At 57.9% G+C, this 14,884-nt stretch overlaps 1 protein-coding gene across 3 annotated transcripts in view; it reads left to right on the top strand.

Annotated features, from left to right (window-relative positions):
* RHBDF1 (rhomboid 5 homolog 1) overlaps positions 1-14,884 on the top strand; it is a 24,655-nt gene extending 9,771 nt beyond the window's left edge. For 2 of the 3 annotated variants that reach the window (XM_070460366.1, XM_070460365.1), the window contains exons 2-17: positions 7,944-8,282; positions 9,127-9,340; positions 9,762-9,971; positions 10,048-10,170; positions 10,242-10,399; positions 10,851-11,108; positions 11,208-11,319; positions 11,439-11,513; positions 11,686-11,847; positions 12,587-12,687; positions 12,850-12,913; positions 13,289-13,383; positions 13,579-13,654; positions 13,730-13,830; positions 13,927-14,080; positions 14,234-14,884. In XM_070460366.1, the coding sequence (XP_070316467.1) occupies positions 7,966-8,282; positions 9,127-9,340; positions 9,762-9,971; positions 10,048-10,170; positions 10,242-10,399; positions 10,851-11,108; positions 11,208-11,319; positions 11,439-11,513; positions 11,686-11,847; positions 12,587-12,687; positions 12,850-12,913; positions 13,289-13,383; positions 13,579-13,654; positions 13,730-13,830; positions 13,927-14,080; positions 14,234-14,653 (2,640 nt within the window). In that variant the 5' untranslated portion in view covers positions 7,944-7,965 and the 3' untranslated portion in view covers positions 14,654-14,884. The remainder of the gene's footprint in view (positions 1-7,943; positions 8,283-9,126; positions 9,341-9,761; positions 9,972-10,047; positions 10,171-10,241; positions 10,400-10,850; positions 11,109-11,207; positions 11,320-11,438; positions 11,514-11,685; positions 11,848-12,586; positions 12,688-12,849; positions 12,914-13,288; positions 13,384-13,578; positions 13,655-13,729; positions 13,831-13,926; positions 14,081-14,233) is intronic. The other variant, XM_070460367.1, reaches the window with a different exon arrangement.

Here is a 14,884-nt window from a genome sequence, read left to right as displayed (position 1 = left end):
GCCGTTTCTGAATCAGCTGCTGCTTGAGCACCTGTGTGTCCCGGGCTCTGCTGTGGTATCTGGATTTGAGAGGGGAAGGTTCGGGCTCGCTCAGGGTTACAGGTGGCAGAGGGAGCTGGGACAGGACCCTGTCTCAGGCCAGGCTCCCACTCTGTCTCCTACTTCCCGGGCCCTCCTGGGCCCCTGCCCAGGACCTCCGGGGGTCATTGCCAGATCAGCCGCAACTGCTCCTTGGGGGCCTGCCCCCTCCCGCTAGCCCTCTGCCTTGCTGGTGCCTGCTTACAGCAGCCCTTGTGGTGGCCCCCAGCCCCCCAAGCATCGCCTCGTGCTTCTGAGCTGCTGTTGATGCGCCGTCCCTCCCCGCGCTTCCTTTGGCCTGGCTGGGAGTCCCTGGTGGATCTGGGCCCGAGGGGGCGGCCGTGAGTGTCGCTGGTGTGAGTCAGATGCCGTGACCGTGGCAGGCAGGCCCTCCCTGGGCTGAGGTCTCTCCCTGTGCTGGGGGCAGCAGAGGGGGGTACTGTTGGGAGATCCCCCAGGGGCCGTCTAGGAACAAGAGCCCCCTGTGTGCCCGGGGAGACCCAGACACTGAGCCACTGTCTCCTCTGGGCGGGTGCTGTGCCCCCTTCGAGCCCAGACTCTTTGTCCGGTCTGGGCCTGTCCCTCCCCCACACCCTTGGGGCCCACTCTGGAGCCACTCCCAACCCTGCCTGTGAACCCCACCCGCTTGAGGTCCAGAGTTTGGCATGGGTTGAGGGGGGCGGGGGGGACGGGTCACACAGAGCGGGTCAGGCCGGGAACCTGCAGCTCCGGGGGCAAGGAGCCGTGTGGCATCTGGAGCGCCGTCCAGCCTCGGCCCCAGATGTGGTGGGTGCTGGGGGTGGGGTTGGGCACCTGGAGGTCTGTGTGTTCAGGAGGGAGCTGGAGCCTTCCTTGTGAGATGCTCCTGTGTCTGTTGGCCCTGGCTGGTGGGGGCAGGGGGTGCCTGGCTCCTCTCTGTGCCCCCGGCCCCCTCCCACCTCCTCCCAGGCCCCAGTGACGGGGCATCTTCAGGAATTTCCCATCACCCCACCTCATGGGGCCTGGCCCCTGTTAGCTCACACTCTGAGATGCCCGGTGGCCACTGAGCCGTGGCTCTGGAGCAGGCCTGCCCTGGCCACTGTGGGTGTGGTGTGGCAGGACGGGAAGCACATGTGTGGCTATGCTCCCGACCAAGCCAGGGGGATCCAGGCCCTGGCAGGGTGACCCTGTGGGCAGAAGTGTGTCCTGGGGGAGCCGGCTGTGAGGAGGGGCCTTGGAGGGTCACAGGTGTGGGTGGTGGTGTGTGCCCGTCAGCGGGCAGGGGCTTCTGACTCTTCTGAGTGGAGGACCATCTTGTGGCACCTAGACGTTCTGGGTGTGTGTGTGTAAGCTTCTGCAGGGGTCAGTCCCCAGCACCCTGCCTGCGGGTTCCTCTCTGGACCTCGCAGTAGCCTCACCAGGAGCGTATGAGGCTATGTGAGGCGTGGGGTTTGGTGGCGGGGCCAGGCTGACAGTACCAGGGCTTCCACCTGAAATGTTGAGGGGCCCCGTCCTTTCTGCCCCTCCCCACAAGGCCCCAGGGGCGCAGCACCATCTGAGTGGTCCGATTGCCCGGGTCTCCAGCTGGCAGCCCCGGCCCAGTCACGGCTCAGGAGGTGACCCAGGGTGTCGTCCCAGCCCTGCAGCTTCTGAGCTCCTTCTGTCTTCCCAACGTGCCTAGTACTGTCTGAGATTCCATTACTGGTGCTCAAGACCAGTGTCCTGCCCACAGGGCAGCTCACAGTCTCCCGGATCTGTGGAGGGGGGCTGGTGGATGACGAGGATACCGTCTCTCAGGATGCTGACTTGTGGCCTGCTTGGCCACAGCCGTGCAACTCTGGGCTGGGTGGTGGTGTGAGTTGGACGTTGAGAGTTGGTCTCCTGGTTCAGACCCCAGAGGAACCCAGTTCTCAGTCAAGATGCCTTCATGGCAGACCTGCCTTCAGGTCCATAGCGAGCTGGTGGAGGCTCCGAGCAGGGTTCCTTCCCTGCTCTGTGCAGAGCCAGTAGCAGCTGCATCTCTAGTTATGTGACCTTGGGCAAGGCCAGCGTCCCTTCCTAGGCCTCAGTTTCGCTATGCGTAAAGTCTCCTCTCTGTGTCTCTCCAGGCAGTTGAAAGGGAGGCTCAGAAGTAGAGTCTGTGTCTCGTGACCTCGGTGCATGAGCCGCAGGCCCCGCAGGTCAGAATCTGTCAGAGTCTGGGGTGCTTTGAGAGGCTGAGAAAGTGAGAGTCTCCACAACGCCCCTGCTCCCTGTGGCCTCGTTGCGCGAGGACCCTCTCTGCTTGTTGTTTTTGCTGAGTTGCTAAGTCATGACTCTTTGTGACCCCATGGACTGCAGCACACCAGGCCTCCCTGTCCTTCACTGTCTCCTGGAGTTTGCTCAAATTCGTGTCTATTGAGTCAATGATGCCATCCAGCCGTCTCATCCTCTGTCACCCCCTCTCTTCTTTCCTTCAGTCTTTCCCAGCATCAGGGTCTTTTCCAGTGAGTCGGCTCTTCCCGTCAGGTGGCCAAAGTATTGGAGCTCCAGCTTCAGCATCTGTCCTTCCAATGAATATTCAGGACTGATTTCCTTTGGGATGGACCAGTTGCCTCTCCTTGTAGTTCACGGGACTCTCAAGAGACTTCTCCAACACCACAGTTCAAAAGCATCAATTCTTTAGTGCTCAAGCCTTCTTTATGGTCCAACTCTTACATCCATACATGACCACTGGAAAAACCATAGCTTTGACTAGACGAACCTTTGTTGGCAAAGTGATGTCTCTGATTTTTAATATGCTGTCTAGGTTGGTCATAGCTTTCCTTCCAAGGAGCAAGCATCTTTTAATTTCGCAGCTGCAGTCACTGTCCACAGTGATTTTGGAGCCCAAGTAAATAAAGTCTGTCACTATTTCCACTTTCCCCCTTCTGTTTGCCATGAAGTGATGGGACTGGATGCCATGATCTTACTTTTTTGAATGCTGAATTTTAAGTCAGCTTTTTCACTCTCATCTTTCACCTTCATCAAGAAGCTCTTTAGTTCTTGGCTTTCTGCCATAAGGATGGTGTCATCTGCATATCTGAGGTTATTGATATTTCTCCTGGCAATCTTGATTCCAGCTTGTGATTCATCCAGCCTAGCATTTTGCATGATATACTCTGCATATAAGTTAAATTAGCAGGGTGACAGTATGCAACCTTGACGTTCTTCTTTCCCAGTTTTGAATCAGACTGTTGTTCCATGTCCAGTTCTGTTGCCACTTGACCTGCATACAGATTTCTCAGGAGGCAGGTAAGGTGGTCTGGTATTCCCCTCTCTTAAGAATTTTCTAGTTTGTTGTGATCCACACAAAGGCTTTAGCGTAGTCAGTGAAACAGAAGTAGATGTTTTTCTGGGGTTCCCTTGCTTTCTCTGTGATCCAATGGGTGTTGGCAATTTGATTTCTGGTTCCTCTGCGTTTTTAAAATCCATCTTGTACATCTGGAAGTTCCCATACTGTTGAAGCCTAGCTTGAAGGATTTTGAGTATTACCTTGCTATCATGCAAAATGAGCCAATTGTATGGTAATTTGAACCTTCTTTGGCATTGCTCTTCTTTGGGATTGGAATGAAAACTGACCTTTTCTGGTCCTGTGGCCACTGCTCAGTTTTCCAAATTTGCTGGCATATTGTGTGGTACACTTTCATAGCATATCTTTGAGGATTTTAAATAGCTCAGCTGGAATTCCATCACCTCCACTAGCTTTGATGGTAGTGATGCTCCCTTAAGCCCGCTTGACTTCACATTCCAAGATGTCTGGCTGGCTGTAGATGAGTGACCACACCATCATGATTATCTGGGTCACCAAGACCTTTTTTGTACAGCTCTTCTGTGTATTCTTGCCACCTCTTCTTAATCTCTTCTTCTGTTAGGTCCTTATTGTTTCTCTCCTTTATTGTGCCCATCCTTGCATGAAATGTCCTCTTGATATCTCCAATCTTCTTGGAGTGACCTCTAGTCTTTCCCATTCTACTGTTATCCTCTCTTTTTTTGCATTGCTTTCTTATCTCTCCATGCTGTTCTTTGGAGGTCTGCATTCTGTTGGGTATATCTTTCCTTGTCTTGCTTGTCTTTCACTTCTCTTCTTTGCTTAGCTATTTTTTCTATATACTTTCCTCAGACAACCACTTTGCCTTCATGCATTACTTTTTCTTTGGGATGGTTTTGATTACAACCTTCTGTAAAATGTTATGAACCTCTGTCCATAGTTCTTCAGGCAATCTGTCTATCAGATATAATCCCTTGAATCTGTTTGTTACTTCCACTGTTTAATCATAAGGGATTTGATTTATGTCATATTTGAATGGCCTAGTGGTTTTCCCTGCTTTCTTTAATTTCAGCCTGAATTTTGCAATAAGGAGCTCATGATCTGAGCCACAGTCAGTTCCAGGTCTTGTTTTTGCTGACTGTATAGAGCTTCTCTGTCTTTGGCTGCAAAGAACATAATCAGTCTGATTTCGATGTTTCCCACCTGGTGATGTCCATGTGTAGAGTGTTGCCAGGCCCTGTGGTTCTTCTCTGGGGCCAGGGAAGCAGACCTGCTCGAAAAGTGCCGTTTTGTGAAGAGGGAAGTAAGTGCCAAGGAGCCCTGCTTATGTGGCTGCTGCCTCATGGTCCCATGGCTGGGCTGGGGTGGACCACATCAACCCCTCAGCTCTGGGTCCTGGGCCCTGCCCCTGTGCCCAGGGGAATGGGGCTTAGACTCAGTTCAGTTCAGTCTCTCAGTCAGGTCCGACTCTTTGCGACCCCCTTGAACGGCAACAAGCCAGGCTTCCCTGTCCTCCACCAACTCCTGGAGCTTGTTCAAACTCATGTCCATTGAATCGGTGATGCCATCCAACCATCTCATCGTCTGTCATCCCCTTCTCCTCCTGCCTTCAATCTTTCCCAGCATCAGGGTCCTTTCTGAGTCAGTTCTTCACATCAGGTGGCCAAAGTTTCAGCTTCAGCATCAGTCTTTCCAATGAATATTCAGGACTGATTTCCTTTAGGATGGACTGGTTGGATCTCCTTGCAGTCCAAGGGGCTCTCAAGAGTCTTCTCCAACACCACAGTTCAAAAGCATCAGTTCTTCAGCATTCAGCTTTCTTTATGGTCCAACCCTCACATCCATACATGACTACTGGAAAAACCATAGCTTTGACTAAATGGATCTTTGTCAGCAAAGTAGTGTCTGCTTTTTAATATGCTGTCTAGGTTTGTCATAGCTTTTCTTCCAAGGAGCAAGCATCTTTTAATTTCATGGCTGCAGTCACCATCTGCAGTGATTTTGGAGCCCAAGAAAAGAAAGTCTGTCACTGTTTCCATTGTTTCCCCCATCTATTTGCCATGAAGTGATGGGTCCAGATGCCATGATGTTTGTTTTTTGAATGTTGAGTTTTAAGCCAACTTTTTCACCGTCTTCTTTCACTTTCATCAAGAGGCTCTTTAGTTCCTCTTGGCTTTCTGCCATAAGGATGATGTCATCTGCATATATGAGGTTATTGATATTTCTCCTGGCAATCTTGATTCCAGCTTGTGATTCATCCAGCTTGGCATTTTGCATGATGTACTCTGCATATAAGTTAAATAACCAGGGTGACAATATACAGTCTTGACGTACTCCTTTCCCAATTTGGAACCAGTCTGTTGTTCTATGTCCAGTTCTAACTGTTGCTTCTTGACCTGCATACGGATTTCTCAGGAGGCAGGTAAGGTAGTCTGGTATTTCCGTCACTTGAAGAATTTTCCACAGTTTGTGGTGATCCACACAGTGAAAGGCTTTGGTGTAGTCAGTAAAGCAGAAGTAGATGTTTTTCTGGAACTCTCTTGCTTTTTCAGTGATCCAGAGGATGTTGGCAATTTGCTCTCTGGCTCCTCTGCCTTTTCTAAATCCAGCTTGAACATCTGGAAGTTCTTGGTTCATGTACTGTTGAAGCCTATCTTGGAGAATTTTGAGCATTACTTTGCTAGCATGTGAAATAAGTGCAGTTGTGAGGTAGTTAGCTCAGTTGGTAAAGAATCTGTCTGCAATGCAGTAGACCCTGGTTTGATTCCTAGGTCAGGGATATCCACTGGAGAAGGGATAGGCTACCCACTCCAGTATTCTTGGGCTTACCTTGTGGCTCAGCTGGTAAACAATCTGCCTGCAATGTGGAAGACCTGGGTTTGATCCCTGGGTTGGGAGGATCTCCTGGAAAAGGGAAAGACTACCCACTCCAGTATTCTGGCTTGGAGAATTCCATGGACTGTATAGTTCATGGGGTCACAAAGAGTTGGCCACGACTGAGGGACTTTCACTTGGAACATTCTTTGGCACTGCCTTTCTTTGGGATTGGAATGAAAGCTGACCTTTTCCAGTCCTTGGCCACTGCTGAGTTTTCCAAATTTGTTGGCATATTGAGCACAGGACTTTAACGGCATCATTTTTTAGGTTTTGAAATAGCTCAGCTGGAGTTCCATCACCTCCACTAGTTTTGCTCTTCGTAGGGGCTTAGGGTGGCGCTGAGCAAAGTGCAAGGAAGTCCAAGTGTTAGGCGCTCAGTCGTGTCTGATCCTTTGCAACTCCATGGACTGTAGCCTGCCAGGTTCCTCTATCGATAGAAAAATTCTCCAGGCAAGAAGACTGAAGTGGGTAGCCATTTCCTTCTCCAGGGGATCTTCCCCACCCAGGGTTTGAACCCTGGCCTCCTGCCTTGTGCAGATTCTGTGTGGTCTGAGCACCACGGGAGCTACTTTGCGGACGTTTCTTGGTGTGTGGCGCCCCCTGGTGGTGACAGCGGCGCTTCCACTAGGTGGTTTTCAGGAGGTCCCGGGGCTTCCCAGCTGTGCTAGTGGTAAAGAACCCCCCTGCCAGTGAAGGAGATTTAAGAGGCGTGGGTTCAGTCCCCGGGTTGGGAAGATTCCCAAGAGGAGGGCACAGCAACCCACAGTATGCCTGGAGAATCCCATGGAAAGAGGAACCTGGCATGTTACAGTCAACAGGTCACAAAGAGTCAGACACCAAAGCGGCTTGGCATGCAAGCAGCACCTGGCTGTCGGAACCCTCGGCCTCTGGGAAACCAGGTGGTCCCTCCTCAGAGAGAGGGAGGGCCCCTGCACCCTGTCGTGGACACAGTGGGCCTTCCATCTCTGGAGCAGCTGTCGGTGGCCAGGATACTGAAGGCCACCCTGGGATTCGCCCTGTGTACAGACCAGGCTGGCTCCTCAGCCCCTGCGCTTCCTCGTGCTTCTGCCCCGGCCATCCCCTGTGTGGGCAGCAGCCTGCCTGTGGCTGTGCTCTCTGGATCACGCTGAGAGTCTTTACTCTGATGTAAGGCTTCCTCTTACGTCAGAGTAAAAGGCTCTGCTTCACAGCCTTCCCGGGCAGGCAGCTGTCATGTGCTGTTTTATCCCCGTCACACTCTGCAACCTTTAGCGCAGTGTATATCCATGTGGGCTTCCTGTCTGTCTGGACTCCTGCTCCAGCACAAAGTAGGAACTTTGTTTTGGATCTGTTTCTCCACCAATGAGTCCTGAGCACCTGTGAGTGGCTCATAGTGGGTCCTGAACTGTTTGTCACATGAATGTGTATCATCTGGGGACCCAGTGTGTGCCTGGCCATGTCTTGAGATGTCAGAGACAGGCAGTGAGCCTGTGGGTGCTGAGCTGTGCTGGGGCCATCTCCTCTGTTTGTCACTGACCCTCCTTCCTCCCGGGCCTGGGCCTGCGGAACCGCAGAGACCTGTCCGTGTTGTGATTTGGCCATGCCGCATGGCTTTGGGATCTCCGTTCCCTGACCTGAGATTGAACCCAGGCCCATGGCGGTATTAAAGTGCTGTGTCCTAACCCCTGGGCCGCCGGCATTTCCTCTCACACTGTTACTGAGTAACACACCATGCCCCCAGGCCCGCCTAGTCTGCCTGAACCATGGGCGAGGCCCGCAGGGACAGCAGCAGCAGCCTGCAGCACAAGAAGCCGCCGTGGCTGAAACTGGACATCCCGGCCGTGGTGCCCCCGGCAGCAGAGGAGCCCAGCTTCCTGCAGGTAGGCCCTGGGCAGCGGGGGCTGCAGGTCCAGCCCGTCCAGCGCCCTCACCAGGACCCCGTTGCCCAGCCCTTGAGACGCCAGGCATTCCTGCGGAGCGTGAGCATGCCGGCCGAGCCCGCCCGCGTCCCTTCGCCCCACCAGGAGCCCCGGCGGCCAGCGCTGCAGCGCCAGATGTCCATCACGCAGACTATCCGCAGGTACTGGGCTGTCCTGGCCGCTCGGGGCAGGCGGGGCCCTGGGGCAGAGGCAGCACACAGGGTCCCTTCAGGCCCGGGGCTGGGAGGAGGGCCGGGGCCTTCTCGATCCTGCCCCTGCATCCCTGCTCCCCTGCTCTGGGGCCGGCTGCCGTCGCCTGCCCCTTTCTCTGCCCCCAGCACCTGCTCTCTCCTCTCTGTCTCCCCACCCAACGCTCTGGCCCCGGACAGCCGCTGGGTGTCCTCCCTGTGCGTCCACACTCTGCCCCTGTCGGGCCCCCTGCTGCCCGCAGGGCCCTCCCGCAGTGCCCGTCTCTCTCGGTCCCTGCTCAGGTACCGTGGGCAGGGCAGGTGAATGTTGGCATCCGCGAGCGTGAGCATGGCTTGTGGGCTCCTGGAGCTGGCAGCGTTGCTGGTGTCCCCAGGGCTCCTGACGGCAGGTGCAGCAGCGTTTCTGCTTGCATGTCCGAGGGCTGTGGGCAGCCTGCCCCGGGCTGCGCCACCCGCTTCCTGGGTCCTACTGTGTGCCAGCCCAGCTGCTGCTCGTGGCCATGCTCCATCTGGCTGAACTCTGACCTCTGTCCAGCCTCAAGGATGGCGTGAGGGCGTGTGTGAAATACCCATTTCACCCAGGCCTGCCATCTCGTGCTGGTGGCAGTTTGGAGTTGGCTGACTGTACGGGGGTGGCCAGGGCTGGAACCCTCTTCTCCCCTTGATCAGCTACAGCCCACCTGGGCCCCTGGAGGGTCTGGAGGCCTGCGGCAGGCATGCCCAGGGGGAGCGACTCTGAGGCCTGGGCCGGGGGCGGGGACAGCCGGGCGCCCTCGCTGACCCCCTCCCCCGGCAGGGGCACGGCCGACTGGTTTGGAGTGAGCAAGGACAGTGACAGCACCCAGAAGTGGCAGCGCAAGAGCATCCGCCACTGCAGCCAGCGCTACGGGAAGCTGAAGCCCCAGGTCATCCGGGAGCTAGACCTGCCCAGCCAGGACAACGTGTCGCTGACCAGCACCGAGACGCCGCCTCCTCTGTACGTGGGGCCGTGCCAGCTGGGCATGCAGAAGGTACGCCCTCCCACCGGCCCCTCACGCAGCTCCTCTGGGTGGGTCCGGGGACACAGTCAGCCGGAACAAAGGCGGTCCCTGGGAGCTCCTGGATTCAGATGGTGGTCGGCTGCTCCTGTAAAGGCTCCTAAGATGCTCTCTGGGATGAGGAGCTCCTGAGGGAGGACAGGGACCTGGGACTGAACCATGGCCAGCGTCTGGACGGGGAGCATCGCGGGATGGACAGCACTGTAACATAGACACAGGCGGAGAGGGGGCCCTGGGCGCACTGGGCTCGGGCCAAACCCACTCAGCTGTCCAGGGGCCCGCTGGGTGAGGGGGTTGAGCAGCAGCTGTGTTCTCCACATTGGGGTCTAGGGTGGGGAAGGAGACCTCTTGGCCAGACCCAGCCCCAACTCCGGCATCTCCTCCCCTCCTCCAGATCATAGACCCCCTGGCCCGGGGCCGGGCCTTCCGCTTAGCGGATGATGCCGCCGACGGCCCGAGCGCCCCGCACACTCCCGTCACGCCGGGTGCCGCCTCCCTCTGCTCCTTCTCCAGCTCCCGCTCCGGTTTCAACCGGCTCCCGCGGCGGCGCAAGCGCGAGTCGGTGGCCAAGATGAGCTTCCGGGCAGCTGCTGCGCTGGTGAAGGTGGGTGCAGGGGCCCAGGTGGGGTTTGGGGGTGGGTTGGTTGCATGGAGCCGCGCGCTTACTCCCTCGCTGGCAGGGTCGCTCGGTTAGGGATGGCACATTACGCCGCGCCCAGCGCCGAAGCTTCACTCCTGCCAGCTTCCTGGAAGAGGACACGGCTGACTTCCCTGATGAGCTGGACACGTCCTTCTTTGCCCGGGTAAGAGCCTGGCGCCATCACCCTGACCCCTCTGCCTAAGCTTCTCACGCTGACCGTGCGTATTTGCTCAGGAAGGTGTCCTCCACGAGGAGCTGTCCACTTACCCAGACGAGGTGTTCGAGTCCCCATCGGAGGCAGCACTTAAAGACTGGGAGAGAGCCCCAGAGCAGGTGGACCTCACGGGCGGCGCCCTGGACCGCAGCGAGCTGGAGCGCAGCCATCTGATGCTGTGAGTGCCTCCTGGCGAGCTCCGTGGGGGAGACACCTCCCGGCTGTCGGGAGCAGTTGCTCAAAGGCATGAGGCCCAAGGGGATCCCCGGAGGGGGTCATCTGGTGGACTGGGAACACAGCTTGGTAACTAGGTTTGGGGGCCCCAGGGTTGGGCACCATTCAAATTGGGCTGCTCATCCCTGGAAGAGGATGGCCGTCCCAGAGCCCACAGCCTGGAGAGGATCCAGCGGGCGAGGAGGTAGCGTCAATACTCGCAGATGTAGGTCTGACCCCACCTGCCTGCCATCCCGGGAGTGGCTCAGGCCGCTCTGCTTCTGCTCGGCGGGGCTGACTTCAGCCTGTCGCACATGGGAGCAGGACAGACTCGGAGGGTCGTCCTGGCCCCTCCGGGGAGGGACTGCAGCGTGTGGGCGCTCTGGGGCTGGCGGTGACAGTGCCCCCCTCCCCAGGCCCCTGGAACGTGGCTGGCGCAAGCAGAAGGAGGGCGGTGCAGCGGCCCCGCAGCCCAAGGTGCGGCTGCGGCAGGAGGTGGTGAGCACGGTGGGGCAGCGGCGGGGCCAGCGCATCGCGATGCCGGTGCGCAAGTTGTTTGCCAGGGAGAAGCGGCCGTATGGGCTGGGCATGGTGGGCCGGCTAACCAACCGCACTTACCGCAAGCGAATCGACAGCTATGTCAAACGCCAGATCGAGGACATGGACGACCACAGGTAGGCCACGAGGGGAGGGGTTTAGGGCAGGCAAGGCTCCAGGTGGGCGCGGGCGCTCCAGGTTGGGGATGGCGCCTCTGCTGACGCTTTGCCCCGCAGGCCCTTCTTCACCTACTGGCTCACCTTCGTGCACTCGCTCGTCACCATTCTAGCCGTGTGCATCTATGGCGTGGCGCCCGTGGGCTTCTCACAGCACGAGACTGTAGACTCGGTGAGACCGGTGCCCTCCGGGTGCCCTCCCGGCCCCGCCTTGCGAAGTCTGGACTCCCTCCCGCCCACTCTGACGGGAGGGGGCGCGACCGAGCTCTGTCTTACCTTTCCACCTCCCAGGTGCTGCGCAACCGTGGGGTTTACGAGAATGTCAAGTACGTGCAACAGGAGAACTTCTGGATCGGGCCCAGCTCGGTGAGGGCGGGGCAGGGCGGGGCAGGGCGGGGCAGGGCGGGGCCCGTTGAGGTGAGGGCGGGACGGGGGGGCCGGCGAGGGCGGGGCGGGGCGGGGCGAGGGCAGGGCGGGGCGGGGCGAGGCCCTGGGTTCGCTGAGGCCCAGCCGCAGCTGCGCGTCGTCCTCCCCGCAGGAGGCCCTCATTCACCTGGGTGCCAAGTTCTCGCCGTGCATGCGCCAGGACCCTCAGGTGCATAGTTTCATCCATGCTGCGCGCGAGCGCGAGAAGCACTCGGCCTGCTGCGTGCGTAACGACAGGTCGGGTTGTGTGCAGACCTCGGAGGAGGAGTGCTCGGTGAGTACCCACCCGCAACTCAGTTCGCACCCCTGTCTGCACCTTGTTTGTTTCCTTGGGACTTCAGGCAGAGCTGGTTGAGTTGTCCTAAAAGCCTGGTTCTCAGCACACGATGCCGGCCGTCTGTGCAAGGCCCCTTGCCTCAGTCTTTCCTTCTTATCCCATCCCTCCTCCATCTCCCGCTGCTCCCCCTGCAGACTGTGTGTCTTTAATTTTATTGTTATTTTTTTAAATGGCTGACCGGCAGGGCTTGGGGGATCTTAGTTTCTGGACGAGGGATCCAACCCAGGCCCTGGCAGTGAAAGTACCAAGTCCTAACCACTGCACCACCAGGGAATTCTGCATGTTTTTAATTTGGGTGTGGCCTTCCCAAAAACTTCCATCTTGTTTTTGGGTACCTGTCATAACTTTATGTAAGTGGTATTGCCTTACTTTTCTCACTAAATTTTAAACAGTTTCACCCAAGTTTTTATCATCTTATGTGGAGCTCCCAGTGTGTACCAGTTGCCTAATTTTGGGCACCGGTGGTTTCTGTTTTCAAGCTAATAGGAGCTATGCAGTTGAACTTACAACAATCTCCCAACATGCGAGCAGTTTCCCGAGTGCAAATTCATGGTGGGGCTGCAGGGCACGTGGGTGTGTAGAGCCAGAGGGAGGAGCTCAGGGTCTCTGATCCTGGCCTCCTGGAGACAGTGGGATGGTGGGCTTTGACCAGGGCTGAGCCTGTGTCCTCCCACAGTCCACGCTGGCAGTGTGGGTGAAGTGGCCCCTGCATCCCAGTGCCCCAGACCTTGCTGGCCAAAAGAGGCGTTACGGCTCTGTCTGCCACCAGGATCCCAGGTCAGTCCTGCTGCGACCCCCACCTCCGTTCCTCCATGTCTCCCTTGGGAGTGGGGGTGGCGGTGGAGGGAGGTATCGTTGCTCTCCTTATTGTCCAGTAGGGCGGGAGGGTGCAGAGCCAAGGGCACAGAGCGAGGCTGACCACATCCTGGGCTCATGCAGGGTGTGTGATGAGCCTTCTTCTGAGGACCCCCATGAGTGGCCAGATGACATCACCAAGTGGCCGGTGAGCTGCTGTGGAGGGGTTGTTTGGGAGTCACCTTACCGTGTCAGGGAGGAATCCACACCTCATCCATCAGTGATGCCAGAGGTCTCCCCCGAGGGACCACCATGTTTTCAGATGCTCTGCCCTGGCCTTCAGCCACCCGGTCCATCCACTACAGCCTCCCTAAGTAGAACCAGGTGGAGCCTTAAGAGTCAAATGACATGATGCCAGTTTGACAGATGCCCTAACTGAGGCCCAGGGTTTGTGACCTGCTTGAGGGCAACAGGGGCCTGTCTCCTACCCTAGGAGCCTGTCCATCTCTGTTCCAACCAAGCGTGGTGTGGGCCCCAAGGTTAGGGGTGACCTTGACCCAACTCATCCCCATTTGTGACCCAGATCTGCACCAAAAACAGTGCTGGGAACCACACCAACCACCCGCACATGGACTGTGTCATCACGGGCCGGCCCTGCTGCATCGGCACCAAGGGCAGGTAGGGGTGCCCTGGTCCTGGGCACAGAGCGTTGCTCTGGGGCTGAGGCCTGCTCCTGTATCCAGTCCAAAATGACCCAGGATCCCGGGGGGCTTGGGGTGAGGAAGGGGCCGGACCTATCCAGGCCAACAAGGTGGGCGAGTGGGGCCGAAACCTGAGCCTGGGAGTCCTCCCAGCTCTGGCCTGACCTTCCAGGTGTGAGATCACCTCCCGGGAGTACTGTGACTTCATGAGGGGTTACTTCCACGAGGAGGCCACCCTCTGCTCCCAGGTAGGCCTCTGGGGAGGGCCCCTCCCCATGCTGCGGCCGTGGCGGGCGGCGGGCGCTCACGGTCCCTCTGCACAGGTGCACTGCATGGACGACGTGTGTGGGCTCCTGCCCTTCCTCAACCCCGAGGTGCCCGACCAGTTCTACCGCCTGTGGCTGTCCCTCTTCCTGCACGCTGGGCAAGTGACACCACGTGGGCTGTGGGGGCTGGGGGGGGGGGTCCCCGGGACCCCAGGGCTGGCTGGTCAGCGCTCCTTGCTGCCCCTTCCCCACAGGGTCCTGCACTGCCTGGTGTCCGTCTGCTTCCAGATGACCGTCCTGCGGGACCTGGAGAAGCTGGCGGGCTGGCACCGTATCGCCATCATCTACCTGCTCAGTGGCGTCACTGGTAACCTGGCTAGCGCCATCTTCCTGCCGTACCGGGCTGAGGTGAGGCCGCCCGCCCCACGTGCCGCCCGGCAGACCCGTGTCCCTGCCGTGTCCCATCCCGCCTGGGGCTCCTGTCCTGATCCACTCTGGGCCAAGGGAGGGGGGCGGGCGGCCAGCTCCCACCCACTGGCTCAGGGTCACCTGCACCCCCAGGTGGGCCCTGCCGGCTCGCAGTTTGGCATCCTGGCCTGCCTCTTCGTGGAGCTCTTCCAGAGCTGGCAGATTCTGGCACGGCCCTGGCGCGCCTTCTTCAAGCTGCTGGCTGTGGTGCTCTTCCTCTTCACCTTCGGCCTGCTGCCCTGGATCGACAACTTCGCCCACATCTCGGGCTTCATCAGTGGCCTCTTCCTCTCCTTTGCCTTCCTGCCCTATATCAGCTTCGGCAGGTTTGACCTGTACCGCAAGCGGTGCCAGATCATCGTCTTTCAGCTGGTCTTCCTGGGCCTGCTGGCCGGCCTGGTGGTCCTCTTCTACTTCTACCCCATCCGCTGCGAGTGGTGTGAGTTCCTCACCTGCATCCCCTTCACCGACAAGTTCTGTGAGAAGTACGAGCTGGATGCTCAGCTCCACTGAGCCGGCGGGCGCGGGGCTGTGTGCCCACGGCCGGAGCCAGGCCTGCGGCTCAGGACTCTGCCCAGGAGCCCTGCTTCCCACACACTTTGCTGTGTTCACTGCTGTTGAACCCCTTGTGCTTCCGGGCATTTATCACACTAGTTCCCGAGATTACCTTCTAACTAGCCTTCTGACGACCACCTCATGTGGCCAATAAACAGACCGGGAGCGTTTTAGCTGCCACTAACTCAA

This window comes from Odocoileus virginianus, chromosome 33 (assembly GCF_023699985.2).
Source record: "Odocoileus virginianus isolate 20LAN1187 ecotype Illinois chromosome 33, Ovbor_1.2, whole genome shotgun sequence".
Lineage (NCBI taxonomy): Eukaryota > Metazoa > Chordata > Mammalia > Artiodactyla > Cervidae > Odocoileus > Odocoileus virginianus.
This window is presented reverse-complemented; position numbering and strand designations above follow the sequence as displayed.